Raw genomic sequence first — 19,289 nt, 5'->3', positions numbered from 1 at the left:
CTGGTGGTAAAAGTGTGTTTCTATTTGAAATCTCACATGTCCCTTTTCAAATCCTCAGCTTTCACATACCTACAGGAATGGTCATCCCATGAATTTTATCAGCCCAGCCTGCGTAATACCGAAGGGTTTTGATGACGCCCTGCAAATCCACGTAAAAAGCTTGGAGGAATGGTTTGCCGCCATTTAGGGACTCCATGGTCTGTAGGGAAAGATAGAGAGAGGAATTAAGTACCAGGAACTTTCCAGCAATACACTACTTTCTGGAGCAAAAGAAAATGCAAGAGAGAGAATGTACATGAATCTGACTGTGACGCATACCTGTTCCATTCTGATTTCCCAAATAAAAGGCTCTCTAGGATGGTGAGTTTGGTTTCGTTTCTAGTAAAACCAACAATGAATATGACCATGTGTGCATCGTGCACGTGTGTGTGTGTTCTTGTGCCTGTGTGCTTCCAGGGATCACTATCCAAATACAGAAACACAACTGACGATAAAGAAATGTTCTGCGTGTCAGCCTGGCTTCTGTTTTATTAATGGTCATAGCTGCATGGAAATTTTTTTGAGTCTTCACTAGTCACTTAAGTCCAGAAAGACAAAAAGGGGCCATGAGCTCTTCATGCAGTTGATGAGAAATAAACCGTCTCCACAGCCGCCAAGACCCTGCTGAGAAATGGAACATTCACAGTGCACATCGAGTTTATTTATTACACCAAACAAGATCTCCTCCAGGGAAGCCTTTAACAAGTTAAAGACTGGCTTTTGTAAACATTTATGTTAACAACCATTATCTACTGAGAACGAAGTATCTGGCCCATTTAATAAAAACAATAATATTAAACAGCTTTACATTATAAACATTATTTTAATAGCATGCTCTTAAACTGATTAAATCTATAACCAAAACTGTGACAAATTAGTACAATAAAATAAGAGCATTTTCACCTGAGATATATTAAAGGTATTCCAGTTTTAACAAATGAAATAAACAAGAGTGTATGTTTGCCATTTCTTGCTTTTATAAGGACATCTTATATCACATACAGGTGTAAAAATTATTTGATGGCTAACAAAGCTAAAACTGAAACGTCCTCCACTCAATAAGGTAACAGTTCTGTATACTGACTTCCTATGTATCACCTTATTCTGGCTCACTTTTAGGGAATCAAATTATTTACCAGTACGTCTTAGAACATTTTATGATCATTAGGTGGCATTACATTCTCCAGGCAGCTGCCGTAGAGTCAGAGTCTACAAATCATAGAACAAAGGAGTCAATAACGAGTCTAGGCCACCTAAGTGGTCCCCATGAGCAGCTGACAGCAGGGAATCCTTTGAGAACGACCAGCCCTGCATCTACTCTCACATATGCTACCTTTGGACATAGTAGCAGCTTCTCTTGTCCTCCGTGTTGAGCTCCCTTTTTTCTAGAGGGCACTTCTTACTAAGATTACTTCTCCTGCACTTGGAAGGGCTTCAAAGCCAGAATCACGTTTGCATGTGGTGAGAAAAAAGACGTGACCTCAGCAAGATGCATGGCAGGAAAAGGGGCCATCTGAGTTTCACAACATGAAAATAGAACTGCAGAAGTAAACCACATCATCTTCTAGTAGATATCATTCATCCAACACTGTGAATATTATATGTATGTGTATAACAAGCAGACATTCATTGGCCATTTATGTGCCAGGGACTGTGCTAGGATCATCAAGGAAACAATAAACCATACTTTTGATGCTTAAGGAAAACGTCACACCAGTGAAGAGACAAACATATGCACTAGGATTCTGCGAGGTATCTTGAGAAACTCAGCTCTACTAGCAGGCTTGCCGGAGAAATGTTGAGGTCGTGTAAGTTTGGGAGGCACGGTCAGGCCTTTCAGGGCCTTTAACATGCTCGGTGTCTGGGACTCTCCGGGAAGGAGCAGCTTCACCATGCAGCACCTTTCCCCTAACCTGCATGAATGTGCTGCTGGGCTTCTTACAGCCAGCAACCTGCTCCATACGCTTCAGTTCCAACCCATCTCAGTAAAGGAATCATTTGGGGACAGATTCAAAATGGCATCAGGGAGTGACTGGAAGGACACTGAGGGGGGCACAAATGCTCCCCTCCTCCAAAGCGAGCCCCGCAGTGACCTGTTTTCCCAAGCAGAAGGAATGGCTTCAATGCCCTGAACAAGGAATCCCTCAGCATCACCTGATCGGTGTGGTCATGGCGGCTGTGCCATCCCTACATTCCCAAATGGCTCCAGTTTCCAAAACGTTCATATTCTCCGAGAAATTTTAAAAAAAAAAAAATTAAAAACAGAGACAATAACAACAAAAACCATTAGGAAAGGAGCAGCTCCTTGTGTCCAAAAAATGCTGTAGTGAAAAGTATTACTGTCTTGTGTCACCTCTCCTTTCTGTAGATTCTAGAAAAAGAGGACAAGCAGAGCAGGATGTGTGAGGGGCCCACATCCCGCTGTCTGCCTCGGAAGGATTCTCCAGTCCAGAGGAGCTGCGCCCGTGCAAGTCAAAGCTTGTCCTACTTGATCCCAGGCGGAGCACTTGGCACTGCTCTTCTGCAACCAGCTTAGGGGATCTCCTCCTGCTTGAGAGGTTCTGCTTTGCCAAGCGAGGGGAAGGTGTGAGGAAAGGCGAGCCTTACCAGTCACGGAATGCTGCAGTGTTTCCTTCAAAATGCAGTGAAAAGGACACTCAGCTGATCCCCAACTTCCCTACCTGACCTGATCCCAAACCTTAATATCACTCCCTTTTCATGAGAATTATGCATGCACTGTCCTTCCCCGCAGTTCTGCTCCACAGCATGCTTTCAGACAGACGAGGAATCCGAATTCCAGCAGGAAGGCGACCGTGGGATAAAGGTGCACTGTTTTCTTAGGCTACTTACCGCAAGAATCGCTCGGTCTCGCTCCACCAAGTCCGCTAGCTTGTCCAGCAGACGGCCTCGTTCTGACGCATCCATCCTTCTCCACACTGAGCCAAGAGAGAAGGCCAGGCGGGCTGCCCGCACAGCTCTGTCTATGTCTGCCTGGAGAGGGGGAGAGACACAGCTGATGAGGGCCACGCTCCAAGTGCAGGAAGGGCTCAGGCTCCAGCAAAAAGCAGGGCCTATGTGTGAATGCCACATGTTCTTTATGCATTTGTCTCTCGATGGACACAGAGGCTACTTTAAAGACTCAGCTACTAAACTGTGCTGCACGTATGCGTGTGTCACTGTAATGTGATGTCTTTAATTCTTTTAGAAAGGTACCTAGGAGAATGGCTGGGCTGCATGGAATTTACAGCTTAAGTTTTTTGAAAATCTCTGATTTCCATAGTGGTTGCACTAGTTTACAGTCTCACCAACAATGTAGAAGGGCTTCTTTTTCCCTGAAGCCTCACCAGAGTTTGTTATTATTCTACTTCTTGATGATAGCTACTCTTTTTGAACTAAGGTGGAATCTCAGTGTTGTTTTAATTTGCATTTCTCTAATGGCCAGACACACACACGCACACACACACACACACACACACACACACACACACACACACACGGTGGACCACTACTCTCCCATCAAGAAGGATAAACTTGAGTCATGTGAGAAAACAGATGCATCTTAGGACCAAAACGTTCTGTGAAATAAATCAGAAGCACAAACTTCAACATCACATGGTTTCTCTTACAAGAGAAATTCAGAATATAAATAAAGAGCAAAATAAAAAAGTAGATAATGAGAAGTAGGGAGATAGATCTTTCCCAAGCGATGAAGCGGGGGAGGAAGAGAAGAGAAGCGAAAGAGAGGAGAAAAGAACAAAGATGTGTTACATACGTGTTCCAACTGCCCGGGAGGACTGTGATCATTGTTACTGCAAACATGCACTAATGAATGTAAAAATTTAACAAGACAAGTGATGCCTAAACTCAGCAGTGGCATCTTGAGAGCATGCGCGCTGCTCTGCGGCCACCGCTGCAGTCCTTCTCAGAACGCCATACCTTGTCTGCTTCTTCAACTTCACACACTTGCTCTCCTGTAGCTGGATTATAGACAGGGAACACTCGCCCGCTCTCTGAGCTCTGCCACTCGTTGTTAATGAAGATCTAAAAGAGAAGACAGCAGACTTGGGTCTGTGACACGGGTACTGGGGGCCAGTGAGTGACTGAGCAGCGCAGAATGCCACAGTGACGATACCAGCCCTGTGCACGCATCTTTTAAACACTCTTCGTTTACCCACCAAGTTCTGTTCCTCCCACCAGGTTGTTCATTACATTAGTTGCTAAATGAGGAACTGTAGACAGTACGCACAATTCAATATTCGGACAAAGAAATGGTCAAAGGAAACTCCAACCTGATGACTTTGCTTTTATGGGCATACCTCTCCCATGCAGCACTGCGATGTACAACAGAACATAAAACTGTTACTGTACCATACAAACAGCAAAAATTACAGCGCTGTACTATAGAAGCCACCACAAGGCCACACTGTCACCCACTTTCCTGTGTGGAAAGTCCAAACGGGGGTTTTAAGTGGGACAGTGTACCTCAGTCGTAAGTCCAAACAGCACTAACCAGGTAGGGCATTAAACGAGGAAGGTCTTGCAATGAAGTGTAGAATGCGCAGTGCTGCAAGGCACCCTGAACAGAGCGCGTGTAGGCGAGCCTCACTCCCAATTCGGGAATTTCCTCTATGATGTTTCCTTGAGAGTCATCCAAAAATGGACTCCAGTTCTTACTGAATACAGTGAACATCTCAAGCAATGGGTGACAAGTCAGCCTGCCAGGACAGAGTCTCAGGCACATGCAGACCACATCGTGAGGTTAGGAAGATAGTGATCGATGTCCAAGCTCCGGCAAGATCTACAGGGATTCAGTGGTGGCTCCTACTGCAGTCATCCGCCTGGACTGACTGGTGCTGGGATAAACACTTGCTGCTTAATTCACATCAGATCCCAAGCTGAGCAGGTGCTCGGACCAAACTAACTAGCGCATTCAGTTTCACACGTAAACCTAAGGTTTCTCTGGCTTTGCTGAGTGGGCTACACAGGTTAGGAAAGGGAAAGGGGAAGTAACTTTGCAGTTCGTCTCCCTAAAATTCCTTAAGCAAAAGTTCTTACAGGTGGAGATTGTATTAAAAGGGTGAGGAGATTAATAATTCAAGATTATTCAGATCATTGTCGTAAGATTTTAACAAACAAATTAAAGGAGGTGGGAAAGTTAAGCAATGAAATTTTTACATTTTTGTTGACACTGAAAGAGAAAACCAAACTACAGTAAGAACTGTTGGACAATGAAACTCAAACAAGTACACGAAGATGGTTTACTCTGTAAAAGATATGGCACCACAGTGAAATTTCTGAATTTGTGAACCAGTTATCCAGAAAATTTAGGACAAATACAATGATAAATTTATTTCTTACTACTTGCTAGTTTTTAATAATCATAAATGAAGTTAAGGGGGCTGGGGATTTAGCTCAGCAGCAAAAGCGCCTGCCTGGCAAGCGCAAGGTCGTGAGTTTGGTTCCCGGTACCAGAGAAAAACCAAAAACTAAAAAATAAAAAAATAAATAAATGAAGTTAAGTAATTACAAACCTAATACCAAATTCTAGAAAGTGTCCCCAAATTTTCTGTTCACATTTCCCCCTTTGATTTGTTAAAGTAATGAGCCTGTGTGGAAGGAGGTACTAATTAAAACAGAATCTTCTCTTCCTAAAGGCTTTTTGAGACAGGGTCTCACTATGTAGCCCAGGTTGGCCTAAAACTCACAGCGATCCTCCTGCTTCAGTCTCCTGAGTGCTGGGATTACAGGCATGTGCCAGCACGTCTGGTCCCTAAAGGCTTTTTAAAACAAAAAGAAAGAAAAGACCTTATATTTGTACAGTACTTAATATAAATATACTGAGCACACACACAAGGGCCTTGTAGTTGTGTAACACTGTACAGTTTATAGTACAATATGTTTACTATATTATTTTACCTGATAAATACCGAGGTATTTCTAGACAGAGAAGAGGCAACTGTCTACACATTCCCCCAAAACACAGTATGATCTCCAGTAACAAAAGAAGAAATTGAAGAGGTGTGCTTATGTTTGGGGGGATATGGTCTGGGGTATTATCAAGTGTAAGGAAGAAGAGGTCTTTTCAGTGTTCTTTGCACCTTTTATTCATTAAATGACTGAACCAGACTTCTTAACCTTTGCAATAACACCAAGGTCTACTGAACTCAACTTTAGTGTTTAACTTTCTTTGTAGAGCAGTTCTATTTATAAAGATAGTGAGTTCATGACTCTTATTATTTCTTAGAGGTCTTTCAAAGAGCTAAGAGAAAAATTATTTATGTTTAATTAGATAAAACTCATTTTCATATTGTTAATATTTAAGTCTGTTGTTTTTTAAAAATCGAACATGCATTATGGAAGTAAATGATCTTACATTTCCCACATCTTGAAGTATTTTGCTAGTTCATCATCCTAGGAATTATTTAATCACCATTCATCAACTATTTCCAACTATATCTTTAAAAATTAAAATAATAAAGCTGGGTGTGGTGGCACACAGTTGTAATTCCAGCAATCTGGGAAGCTGACGCAGGAAGATTCCAAGCTCAAGCCCAGCCCAGGAAAATTAGTGACTTAGTGAAATACTGTCTCAAACTAAAAAATAAAAAAGTGCTGAAGAAGTAACTCAATGCAAAAGGCCTGGGTGCAACCCTTAGCACTTAAAAATAAAATAACAAGCAAACAGAAAACTACAGAATTGAATAAATAAGTTACTGCTATTGTATCTTTCTTTACTTTTCTAATGATATATCTTAAGTACATCATCTTTCAAGAAGGTATAAAATGAGTTCATAGATGTCATCTTTATTGCCTTATTTTTTGCTTTCATTGAACACAGATAAGAATTCAGAATTTTTAATTTTCTGCCTGTAATGCAATAGAGGGGGAAATGAACACAGAAAGGCACTGCAGTTATTAAATGGTGAGAAGGCAGACAGAAGCACTAAAGCCAGTACTAGGGGGTCAAGCTGACCACACAAGCAAAACACTGGGCTGCCAGTCCTTAGGAGAAATCCACGTCCTCAGACTCTAACCAAAGAGCCAACAGTATCTTTATAAAGACCGAAGGATGCAGATCATCTAACCCATTAGTCATTCAGCAGGAAGCATTTCATCATTTAATACTTTTCAACAAGGCCCTGGCCCATCCTGTTTTAGTAGGACATGTGACATTTCATTTATCTTTGATACTTTTCTGTAAAAATTTACTTGATGTGACTCATATATATATATATATTATATATAATATATACAGATATGATTTGAGGGACAGGGGTATAAAAATAAAAGAATGTTTATTAGGTTAATCAATCTAACAGTTATAAAATTGAAGTGAAATTCAAAGAAAATGAAAATATTTTTAGACTTATGAAATAAAGAGTTGCCATCTTCTACAAAATTATGAGCTTTCAAATTTTTCAGTAAGATTGCATTGTGATAATGTACATGCAAGAAAAACCAGAAGTCCTGATGAGGTGTAACCTAGCGGAGACGTGTTTTCACCTGGAACCTGTGTTTATGACAAAGGAAATGTTCCAGGCTCACACACGACAGCTGAATGCAGTCAGCTGCACTCAAAGGCATTGGCCACCTCAGCTTACAATACCCCCACACCAGGAAAACATGGAAAAAATTATTTAAATTATTATTTTGTTGTTTTTAGCACCTGCTTATTTTTATTTCTGTAAATTATTAGTAGAATAACCAAAATTTAAAATTTTTGAAAATCTTTTAAAAGGACCTATCATAAGGTGGTAAATATGATGGTTATTTTTTCTGGTATGCAAAATGTGAAGCTTTTTTCTATTATGTCATTAGACTCAGCTTTATAATATGATGTTTTGGTTTTTTTTTTAGATAGGATCTCACTATGTAGTTCAGGCTGGCCTTGAGTTCACCAGGTAGCCCAGGCTGGCCTTAAGCTCACAGCTATCCTCCTTCCTCAGCCTCTCAAGTGCTGAGATAACAGGTGTGCACCACCACCCCTGGCTATAATTTAACATTTTTTTTTAAAAAAAATGTACCAACTACATTTAAAGTTTTTAAAAACTTTGCCAGCTACATTGCTGGTACATGGAATAGCACATACATCCACAATACTTGAACATTTTCAGCTTCTTGGAACAATTTCAAAGAGTTTCAATTCTATCTACATCACTTTTTCTCTGACCAGGTCTCCTCGGAGAAATGGTTTATTTTGTGGTTGTAGCAGAGAAAGTACAAGATTAGGCCTGGAACATGATAGTACCAGGAATCAAGTAAATCAGAAATTGATGGGGATGTAGTAAAAAGACACGGGAGCCGTGTTGGCGAGCTTTCCCACTGCTAATGCAAAATATGTGACACCCACAATCTAAAGGAGCAGAGGTTTATTCTGGCTCATGGTTTCTGAGGATTCAGCCGTTTCTAGCCGGCTGTAAGGTGGGAATGTGGCAGAAAGGATGTGGGGGAGCAAAGCTGCTTACTTTGTGGTGGCTAGAGAGCAGGGAAACAGCCCCAGAATGGAAGTGGGTCAGACACAGTGCCCAGCGTCATGCTTCCATGTCCCATTCAAACACACCCAGAAGTGTGCTTTCCTAATCCCCAAGACGTTCACAAGCCAATTAAGTTGACACACCAGTTTCACTCTCACATTTTATGCCCCATCAGCTTGACACCCTAACATGCCTCCTTGAACCACCTTAATAACCAAGTAAACACGCAGTCATACTTCTCCCTAACATGATATAACTATGCTATATTCAACCAGAAATGTACTAATTCCTTCCTTAAAGTCTCAACAGTTCCATCATTGTCAGAAGAGCAAGTCAAAGTCTCTGCTAAGACTCAAGGCAAGTGCTTATCCATGCACCACTGAAAAGTAAAAAATTAAATTACTTAATTCTAAAATACCACTGCCTACACGCCACTTCACAGGATAGACATTCCCACACCAACAGGAAATGACAGGGGCATAAAAAACAACAGAACAAAAGGTGATTCAAACCAAGCAGGACACATAGTAGGTCCTATAGCGCCATGCCAGACATGCCAAGGCACACAGTGGTGAGATATGCATTCCACATGGAAGGGTAGCCTCACCACTATGATCTTGCCAGCTGCAGCCCACAAAGCCTCTTTCTTGGGAAGGCATTACTCACTGTCTGTGGCTTTTCTCAGCAGATGGTCTGTGTTCCTGGCATCTGCAACTTCCCAGGGTCTTCCCTGCGCCTTCAGCTTCTCTCCCAAAACTTCATAAACTACACTACAGGTCCTTAGCTGGCCTCTTAGGTCTTCCTTTAAAATCCAGGTGGAAGCCTCCCTGATCCCACAACTCTTACACTCTGTGTACCTGAACACCAACATCACATGGATGATACCAAGGTCTGAGGCCAACACAAGCAGCAGCTGGATCTCCTTGCAGCAGGACAGCAGCAGCCTCTGAGCGCCTGGATGGCTGAGGATAGTGCAGTGAGTCCTAGGGAGCCAATTCCCTAGGATTCCCTTCCCAAGTAGGAGTGGGGCTTTCTTCTCAAATTGAAGGTTTGTACTCTTGCATTCTTTAGCTTTAAAAGATGGCAAGTGCTGATTCTTGAGAGGTTCTCCAGCATCTTTCTTCTTATCCCAGTTCAAAGAACTTAGTTTCTTTTTAATGGCACTTGCATCCTTTGCCACCTCCTTTGGCCCCAACTTTATAAGTGGTTCTTTTCAGGACAAATTCTGTTTTTCAAGTACTTTTGCTCTGCTTTTTGCTCCCAATTCTCATTATACATCTGGCTAAAAGCATCAAGGAGTACCCATGTCAAGCCTGAATGTTGGGCTGCCTTGAAATTTCCTCTGCCATGTCAATTAGCCTTCCACCCTTAAACTCAGCCTGCAAAGTCTCAAGACGTGGGTAAAATGTAGAAAATTTTTTACCAGAGTATAACATTTATGGCCTCCAGTCCAACTGCCAATACAATCCTCATTCCCAACTCAACCCTCATGAGCGTGGCCTTCACCTGTTCATATTCCTATCAGCACTCTGATTTTCTTAGCTCTAACCAGAATTGTCCATCAGATTCTGCTTACAGCACTCTAAGGTTTCTTTAGCTCACATCTCCAAGCCTTGCCAAGCTCCTCCAAAAACCCAGCTCCAAAGGCTTCTAAAGCCCTAGATCAGGTACAGTACAATAATGATGCTACCTCTCTGGAGGTAATTCTCTGTACTGGTCAGCTTTCATATTGCTGGTATAAAATATGTGACACCCACTACTAAAAAGAAGGAAAAGTTTTATGTTTGCCTCATGGATTCAACCATGTACTGAAGTACATGGTTGGCTGCCTCCAAGGCAGAAACATCATGGCAGAGGGGTATAGCAGAAGAAGGTTGCTTAGTATATAGTGACCAAGAAGCAGAATAGGGGAGCAGTCCCAGAAAACAAGGGGCCAGGGACCGGGTGCAGTACGTAAGATCACACCTCCATGACCCAGGAACCTGCTTTACTAATCTCTTATGCAACACTCAAGCCAATCAAGTTGGCCATCCAGATTGACTGCACAGGAGCCAATATGAAGAGGCTTCCTGCGGTGAATACTCAGACAATTTAAACAACAAAATAATGATAAAAATGTAGTGTTACCCATAGAATTACAAAGAAGACAGAGTCTGCAATGATAGAATTTTCTAAATTAATAAACAGAGGATGAGGAAAGCTCTTCACCATAAGCTTCCAAATAGAATATGTGAAAGAGTGATGGAATTAGATAACATTGCTTAAATACCACAATAGTAATTGTTGCAGGCAAAAACCATCAGTGTATGGTCAATTAGAGAGCAAAAGGATAACAAAAAATTGGATGTTCATGGAGCCTCAAAGTATCTTCCCTCAAGACACTTATACTAACTGCAAAGGGAAAAGCAGTAACTTTACACTGCAAAATCTTGGCAGCCACTACTTTAATCAAGTGATTATGGCTGATGTCATTAATAATAGGATAAGCTGACATCATATGCTCTGGATAGGATATGCTGAGAACGACAGAAGACCACTTCTGTGGCATTCTCTCCTTCATGAAAGGCATGACCTGAGTTTAATCCTGAGGAAACACCAGGCAGATCCAAACTAAAGTATATCTTACAAAATAATTGGCCCACACTTTTAAAAGGTGGCACCATCATAAAAGACAAACTAAAAAACCAATTCCAAACTAAAGGATACCAATGAGACATAGAAATTAAATATATCATGCAACCATGGACTTGTTCCTGGGCCAGAAGGAAAGATGTTGTTGGAAAAATTGATGAAATCTGCTTTAATGTCTGTAGGTTAGATAATACAGTAATGTTAATATTCAGATCTTTACAGTTCTTTTCTAGTTAAGAAAAACATTTGAGGAATCAGGGTGAAGGGTGCATGAGAATTCTTTGCACTATTTTTGCAAATCTGAAATTATTATGAAATGAAAAGCAAAAAACTGTGAAAGTTAGTGTCATCTTCCTGTGCCTATCTTCCATACTAGGAATGCACAAAATGAATGTGTTAAGCAAAGAAATGAGAATTCAACAGCTTCCTCTTCACCAACACTTTTCTTTTAAATGTGAGATTGTTAAAAATGAAATATAGAACTCAGTGTTTACCTTAAAATAAAGTCCAAGGCCAGAAAGGTTATTCAATTTAAAATTTCCATACTATTTCAACTCAAAAGCTTTTTAACATCAGTACGAAAACTATAAAATTTTGCTGTGCTGAATTTCAGAATAGTATAAGGAAAAACGGGGACTCTTCTATTCTAGAGCTCTTTGGAAGCAGAAAGCATATCTGACCCTACATCAGACTTTTGCTCTGTTGCTTCGTTTGTGAAATATACAGGAGTTCACATGTAACATCATATAATTCAGTGGTGCTCCAACCGAAAGCAAAAGAAAGTAAGGGATGAAAGGCAATCCTCGTCTGCTCTAAGCTCCTAAGAGGATAGGACAAATTAGCCATAAACCCAACTTTCTTCCACGGCTGTGATGAACTGTCCATTGACATTTTATGGGCTGTTGCTGGTATCAAAAGCCCTAATGGATGTGGCTTGGGGTTAACTGGAATGGAATGCCTGCTGGAAGGGGATGTGAATCACTGTCTAATGTCTTTCCTGATAAGATTAGAAATAGAATATTTCCCACATCAAGATAAAGTCTAAAAGACACTGAAGAATAAAGGCTGTGTTTGGGCACATTTTTCACATTACACTGCATTTAATATGTACGAAAGGGTATGAGTAATGTGCATGTGGATGTAAGTTAGGGTCCTTCAGAATTCACACACAATGAGCACTCCATCCAAGCACTAGAATGTCAGAGTATCACAAAGGTTCTGTCTGTCCTAACCCTGCACTCCACCTTGACCTGCCTGTCACTGGAGGTAATCACTACCCTGGATTTTCCCCCTCTTTATTCTTAGATATTTTCCTTGCTTTTCCTGCCCTAATGTAATCATTGGATGTGGGTTTCTATATACATCTAATGTATAAATACTGTAAAATACACTGACCAGTGATCTTGATCTTTACTATCTTATCTGTTTGTCCCATAACTGAGAAGGCTGTGTGGAAATTTCCCACCTTGTTCATGCATGTGTCAATGTGCCCCTTAGCTCTACCATTTTTATCAATGTGAAGTTATTTGTGCATATACGTTTGTAACTATTACATCTCTCTGGCTTTAACCCCTTATCAATGTAAAGTGATCCTTTTATTAATAATAAAGTTTTGTAACTTAAAGGCTACTTTGCTTCATATAGACCCAGCATCCTTCATCTGAAAATCCAAAATCTGAGATCCAAAACTTTGATGCTCAAAAAGTTTCAGATCTGGAGTATTTCAGACTGTAGGGTTAGGAATGTTCCACTGGTAAAGTCTACACAAATATTCCAAATCTGAAAAGCTCTGAAATACTTCTACAGGTCCAAGCATTTTGGATTAGGGATCTTCAGTGTGCTAACTGTGCATTAGCATAACTACTTGAGCTTTCTTGAGCTTCGTAGGTCTTTTTCCAACTTTTCACTCTCGACTATGTCTACTATTTTGGTGTGTTTGTGTAAACAAAGCATGGCTAGGTTCTACTGTACTCAGTGTGGACATCTCTTTTAACTTACAAGTTTAATACATGTGTATTTACTGTGATTGTATTTCATGTTCTACACTGTGTTATTTTGGGGATTGGTATTTCTATTTGTCTTGCTCTATTTTCTTCCTTTCTTAAAGTCAACTAAAATTGATTGTTAGTGTTCATTTTGTAACTCATTTACTTCCTTCTCTTGGTTTGGAAATTGTTCTCTACATTTCTATTCTTCAATTGGTTTTCCATGCTATTTTATCAGTGGACACACAGCACTAAAATTAACCATTCTTCCTCTGAAGTTTGTCACAAAATTCTTATTTTCTAAAGAAAAGGATTTTGCATTTTAAGAAGGTTTTACAATTTTTATGTTCCATATTCCCCAGAATTTCACTAAGTAAAGATATAGCAGAGTAAAGTCTCAAGTCCTGTTTTCCAGAACACATTTAATTCCACCCTCTTTCTCAAAGGAGAACCCAGGATTTTAAGCAGAAGTTCATTTCCTTACATCTTGCAGGTATGACTGCAGTACTTGCTCTCTGGCACTGGTGCTCATGGGAGTCCGTGGCAAGTCTTCAATAGTTCTTTGTTGATGACTTGATGATAGCTTTTCAGAGTTTCTTTTTCTCTGGTGTACATAAATTTCACCACAATATGTCAACCATTTCTGCCTGTTTATCTTGATAATTATTCATTGCACGTACAGTGTAGATGTAATGTTCTTACTCTTTGCCATCATTTATTTGGATGGAACTCTATTCTGTCTCCCTAGAACTCCAGCTGTTTGTTACACCCTTGTAGTCCTTTCTCAGATTCTTTTACTGTTGCTTTGTCCTTTCCTCTCTGTGAGGCAGGTAAGTCCTTTCCTCTGCTTCACCAATTCTTACTTCCACGTGGATCTAGTCTGCTAATTTCAGTGTTTGTATCTTTATTTCTAAAAACACTGTCTTGGTTCCTTTCCAAGTCTGTGTGGTCATTTTGCTCTTCTTGGCTACTAAAACTCACACGGTTTTTAGGACAGTTTGAGATTTACAGAAAACTGAGGAGGACACATCACCTGCTCATCTCCCCCATCAGATTCCTCTGTTGTTAATATCTTACATTACTAGGGCACATCTGTCACACAGGAGGGCGCTTGACTGAGATAGCCTTACTCACTGAAGCCTGGGTTATGCTAGCCTTCCCTGTCTGTGCTGTATGGTTACTTAGGTTTGGAAAAATGCCTCGCATCTGGTACCCCTCACTGCAGAGTAACACAGACTGGCTTTGTTGCCCACAATTCTGGCACACCCATTCATCCCTCCACCCTCCCCTCAAACTCCTCACAAAAATGACCGTCCTACTGTCAGTTGCTGCAATTATTCAGCAGACGGGCTCTTCAGCCTGGTTTCTTTCTCTCAGCCATATGCATTTAAGTTTCCACCAGACTTCCTGTGGTTCGGTAGCTCATTTTTACAGTGAGCACTGTTCTATTAAGCGGACACACCGCAGTTTATCAACTCACCCTTTGAAGGACATGTTGGCCAGTCTAGTTGCTTCCACTTTTTTCATATGAACGTAAATGTTGGCAAATAGAAAGAAAGCTGTTATGAACGCTGATGTGCAGGTTTTTGTATGAACGTAAGTTTTCAGCTCATTCTGGTAAAGACCTGGGAGAAAAACGGCTAGATCACACAGAAACGCTGCTCTTGGCTCCATTAGAGACCTCCAAGTTGTGTTACAAAGTGGCTGGACCGTCGAACATTCCCACTTTTTGCTCCACATCCTCATCCGCAAGAGGTGTCGTCAGTGTTTGGGATTTCAGCTGTTCATGGTGGGTCACTATTGTCCTCTAACAACACAATATGGGGCATTTTCTCACATGCGTACTTCTGAATATGCCTTCTTTGGTGAAGTATTTATTTATGTCTTTTGTCCATTTTAAATTGGGTTGTTTTCTTATTGTTGAGTTTTTAAAGTCCTGAGTATATTCCAGATAAAAATCCTCCATCAGATACGTGCTTTGCAAATACATTCTCATACCATGTGGCTTCATTTCCATTCTCTTAACACTGTCTTTCACAGACAGAAATGCTTAATTTTAAGAAGCTCAATATCAATTTGTTCTAATTAGGCACTGCACCTAAAAATATTTTGCCACAACATTTTAGTCATATATATTTTTTCCTGTTATCTAGAAGTTTTATAGTTTTGCACTTTACATTTAGGTATAATGATCCATTTTTGAGTTAATTTCTATGCAAGGTGTAAGGGAAGTGTCTAGAATTATTTTTAGTGTTCTCTAGTGGCTGTAGCACCATTTATTCAACAGTACCATCCCATTACTGGGGTTACTCCTTTGTCTCCTTTGTATTTGTGCGGGTCTATTTCTGGGCTGTCCGTTCCACTAAGCTATGGTTTTGTTAACTCCACACTGTTCGATTACTATAGCTTTCAGTAAACCTTAACGCTTGGTAATGTTATTCTCCAACTCTGTTCTTTTCCTTCAGTATTCTGTTCGCTATTCTGGCTCCTTTGCCTTTTCATATAAACCTTAAAATCCATTTGTTGATATCCATAACCATGAGTGTCTCAACTGACATCTTAACAACATTAAGTTTTCGTCTTCATAGAAATCCTTTGATTTCTCTCACCCACACTTCATGGTTTTCCTTATAAAGATCTAGTACATATTTTATTAGATTTAAGTCTAAGCACTTCTCTCTCATTCTCTCTTTCTCTCCCCCTCCTTCCCCCCCTCCATTTCTCTCCTCTCTTTTTGATGGTAATGAAAATGCAACTGTGTTTTTAATTTCAAATTCTAGTTGTTCATTTATGAATTTATTATATTAACTCTGTACCCAGCAACCTTGTTTTGAGCTCTTAGTAATTCTAGGAGTTGGAGGGGATGGATTGTTTGCTTGCTTAGTTGCTTGTTTCTAGTCAATTTCTGGGAATTTTTTGTGTAGACAACCATGGCTTCTATAAACAAGGAATTTTCCTTCTTTCCTTTACCTTTTATTTCCTTTTCTTCAGTTACTGCGTTAACTAGGACTTCCATTACTACGTGAAATAGGAATGGCTGGAGGGGACATCTTGCCCTGTTCCAGTGTCAATAGGATAGCACTGAGTTTCTCACCACTAAGTATGATGTTAGCCATGCGTTTCATGTAAACATTCTCTAGCTGGGGAATCTCCTCTCTATTCCTATTTTGCTGAGGAAATTTTGGTTGTTTTGTCATGCATCAATGTTAGATTTTGTCAGATGCTCTTTCTGTGTGTAAAGATGTGATCATTTTTTCTTTGCTCATTGATAAGGTGAATTACATTAATTTTGTATGTCAAGTCAGCCTTATAATGGAATAAATCCCACTTTGTTATGCTGTATAATTCTTTTCACATATTTTGTTGAATATTTTTGCATTCATGTTCTTGAGAGATGTTGACTGAATTATTGAACAGATGAACACTTATCCACCTTATTTATTTCTCTTTGTTTAAGTTTTAGTAGAATGTGTCTTTGAAGGAATTTTTCCATTTTCCCAAATTATCAAAGTTGCAGTCACAGAACTGTTCATGAAACTCCTTTATTATCTTTTTACTACTGTCCATGGCAGTAGCAGAGATGGCTCCACTTTCATGTCTGTTATTAGTAAATTTGTTTTTTCTCTCTTTTGGCTATATGCTTAACAATTTTATTGCTATTTTCCAAAAAGAACAGTCTACGGTTCCATGAGTATGGATTTTCCTGTTGTCAATTTAATTGATTTCTGCTAACATTTTTATTATTTTCTTCTGTTTGCTCAAGGTTTAATTTGTTCATTTCCTGGTTTTCTAAAAGAGAAATTTACACTGTTTCTTCTGTTCTAATATAAGTATTCAATGCTATAAAATTTCTCTTTAAATACCGCTTTAGGGGCTGGGGATTTAGCTCAGTGGCACAGCGCCTATCTGGCAAGCACAAGGTCGTGAGTTCGATTCCCGGTACTGGAGAAAAAAAAAAAAAAAACAAGAAAACCCAAAAAACTAAATACTGCTTTAGTTGTATTCCACAAATTTTTATATACTTTCCTCCCATTTTTTCAAAACAGTTTTAATATCTTTTGAGATTTATTCTTTGGCTATTAAAAGTGTCTTAATTTCCAACTATCTTTCTCTTCTAGCTCAATTCCACTATGGTCTGAGAGTATTTTTTAATAAGTTCTAGTGTTTTTAAATTTGTTAAGGTGTGCTCTGCAGCCTGGAATGTCATCTATCTTGGTAAATGTCCTATGGGCGCTTGAGAAGCATGTATATTCTGTGGATAGAATATACAGTTCCTAGAACTGGTATTGGGATTTACCTCCAGAGAAAAATCAGCTCTTGTCTTTTCCTTCAGCTTCCTCCTCGTTTTCAGAACACTGTCCCTTTAATCAATCAATGCATTAAATGAATGTAGGCAAGAAGAGCTGCTCTCACTATTTCTATTGAATATTGTTGTAATACAGTAAGTCTCCGCCCTTGGAATGAGTTCTGTTCCAGGAGAATGATCATCAGTTGAATTCATTCAGAAGTCTAAAAGGTGGGTTTCACACAGCTTTGACACAAATGTACAATATATACTACACTGTGTTTCTTAGCAGTCCCCTCTACATCACCACTGCTGGGCCCTGAGCACTGTGCTACTGAGCACTGCCCCACACTGTACAGTAAGCACACAGCAGCACAAGTGTGACGATGCTCACCAGACACAAGAGCTACGTCCATGATTTGTTTGCGCCTACAGACGTTTGTAATGCAAGGTCCGCTGGTATCTGTGAAAGTTCGCAGCTCCAGCGTTCATAAGTCGAGGAATTACTGTATTTGATATTATAACGTATAGTAAGGCCAGAAAAAGAAAAGAGGTTAAATAAGGTTAAATAATAAAATGTAAAGAGGTTAGAAATGAAAGAATATTGTCTTTATTTTCAGGTGACAGTGGTTGTCAATGTAGAAATCCCTAGGAAATACATAAAAAATTATTAGAAGTACAAATCTGGCAAAGTTTAAGTTTACAAGATTAATACACAATCAACATTATCATCAGCAAATCATCGAAACAGATAATTTAAAACAAATTTAAACACGTACGCTTCTCTTACACACATATTCACATGCGTATCTATCCAAGATCTAGTCACACTGTGACAGAAGGATGCTTTCAAGGATACAGTCTACTCTATTGCCAAAATAAAATCCCTGTGCAGCGACTTTTGGCAGCAACGATCAACCTTTTAAAATATACAGATTTAGAAAGAATAGCCCAAAGAAAAGTCTGAAGAAGAATTATGGTTCTTAGCTGTGATGCAGCTACTTCGTACGATTTAAAGATCTGCAGAACTCCCTCCTACATCCTCCCTTGGGAAACAAGTCAATTGAAAATGAACAGCAGGAACTGGAACTACAAGAGAAAGGGATATCTGAATGGAAACTTGATTTCATAGAAGAGACGTGGAATATTTATTAAAGAGTTATCCTAAACATGGAAGTGTTTACAGGCCCTACTGAAAATACATAAAAGATGTGTGTTCTGCTGTCCTGGAACTTATAATAAGGTTTCAAAGATAAGAGTACTTTCAAGAAAGCTAAATAACTTTCGACACTCTGTGATTTAGTGCCAAGATGGATGACAGAGATAAGCAACACTGGAGCTCACTTCAGAGAAGGGAGGGACTGGTGTGCTGTGGCTGATGTGGTAGAACACCTCAGGGAAACAGGAAATAATGAGGGAGTATGACCCGGGGTAGGAAAGGGGACAGGCAGAAGAAAGAAACCCTCTCCCTAATAAAACGGTCCAGCTGGCCTGGTCGCCTCCCACCATCTTAGCTCCTTCCTGAAGACTACCCGATACCCTGGCTTGGGGAGCGTGACGGAGAAGAAGGACATGAACGCCTAGCTTCTCTTCTCCACCCTGAAAGTCCCCTGACCCCACAAGAAGCTTAAGGGACTTAGGTGACTGAGCTGCCCCTGGCTTTTCCATGCCAGCCTTTATCACACTGTCCTCCGAGTCTGGGGGATACACTCCGGCAAGCAAGAGCCAGAGAGCACAGGGCCCATGAGAAATAACAGTGAGCAAATGAAAGAACGCACACAGGAGGTCAAACAGAATGTGGGAAAACGCTAGGAAAAAAAAAGAATTTTTAAAATATGTTATGAATTAATTACCATAAAAAGGAAAAGTGAGTAT

General features: G+C 40.0%; 1 protein-coding gene across 2 annotated transcripts in view; it reads right to left on the bottom strand.

Moving 5' to 3' along the window:
* The window catches only part of Aldh1a2 (aldehyde dehydrogenase 1 family, member A2), a 46,471-nt gene extending 42,391 nt beyond the window's left edge, over positions 1–4,080 (bottom strand). For both annotated transcript variants that reach the window (XM_005393845.2, XM_005393844.2), the window contains exons 1-3: positions 3,976–4,080; positions 2,890–3,030; positions 70–199 (exon numbers count right to left, since the gene is read on the bottom strand). In XM_005393845.2, the coding sequence (XP_005393902.1) occupies positions 70–199; positions 2,890–2,964 (205 nt within the window). In that variant the 5' untranslated portion in view covers positions 2,965–3,030; positions 3,976–4,080. The remainder of the gene's footprint in view (positions 1–69; positions 200–2,889; positions 3,031–3,975) is intronic.
* Between the last annotated feature and the right edge of the window lie 15,209 nt (positions 4,081–19,289).

The sequence above is a fragment of the Chinchilla lanigera genome, unplaced genomic scaffold, assembly GCF_000276665.1.
Source record: "Chinchilla lanigera isolate Chin_1 unplaced genomic scaffold, ChiLan1.0 scaffold00049, whole genome shotgun sequence".
Taxonomy (NCBI): Eukaryota; Metazoa; Chordata; class Mammalia; order Rodentia; family Chinchillidae; genus Chinchilla; species Chinchilla lanigera.
Note: the sequence above shows the minus strand (reverse complement) of the source record. Positions and strands in the feature narration are given on the sequence as shown.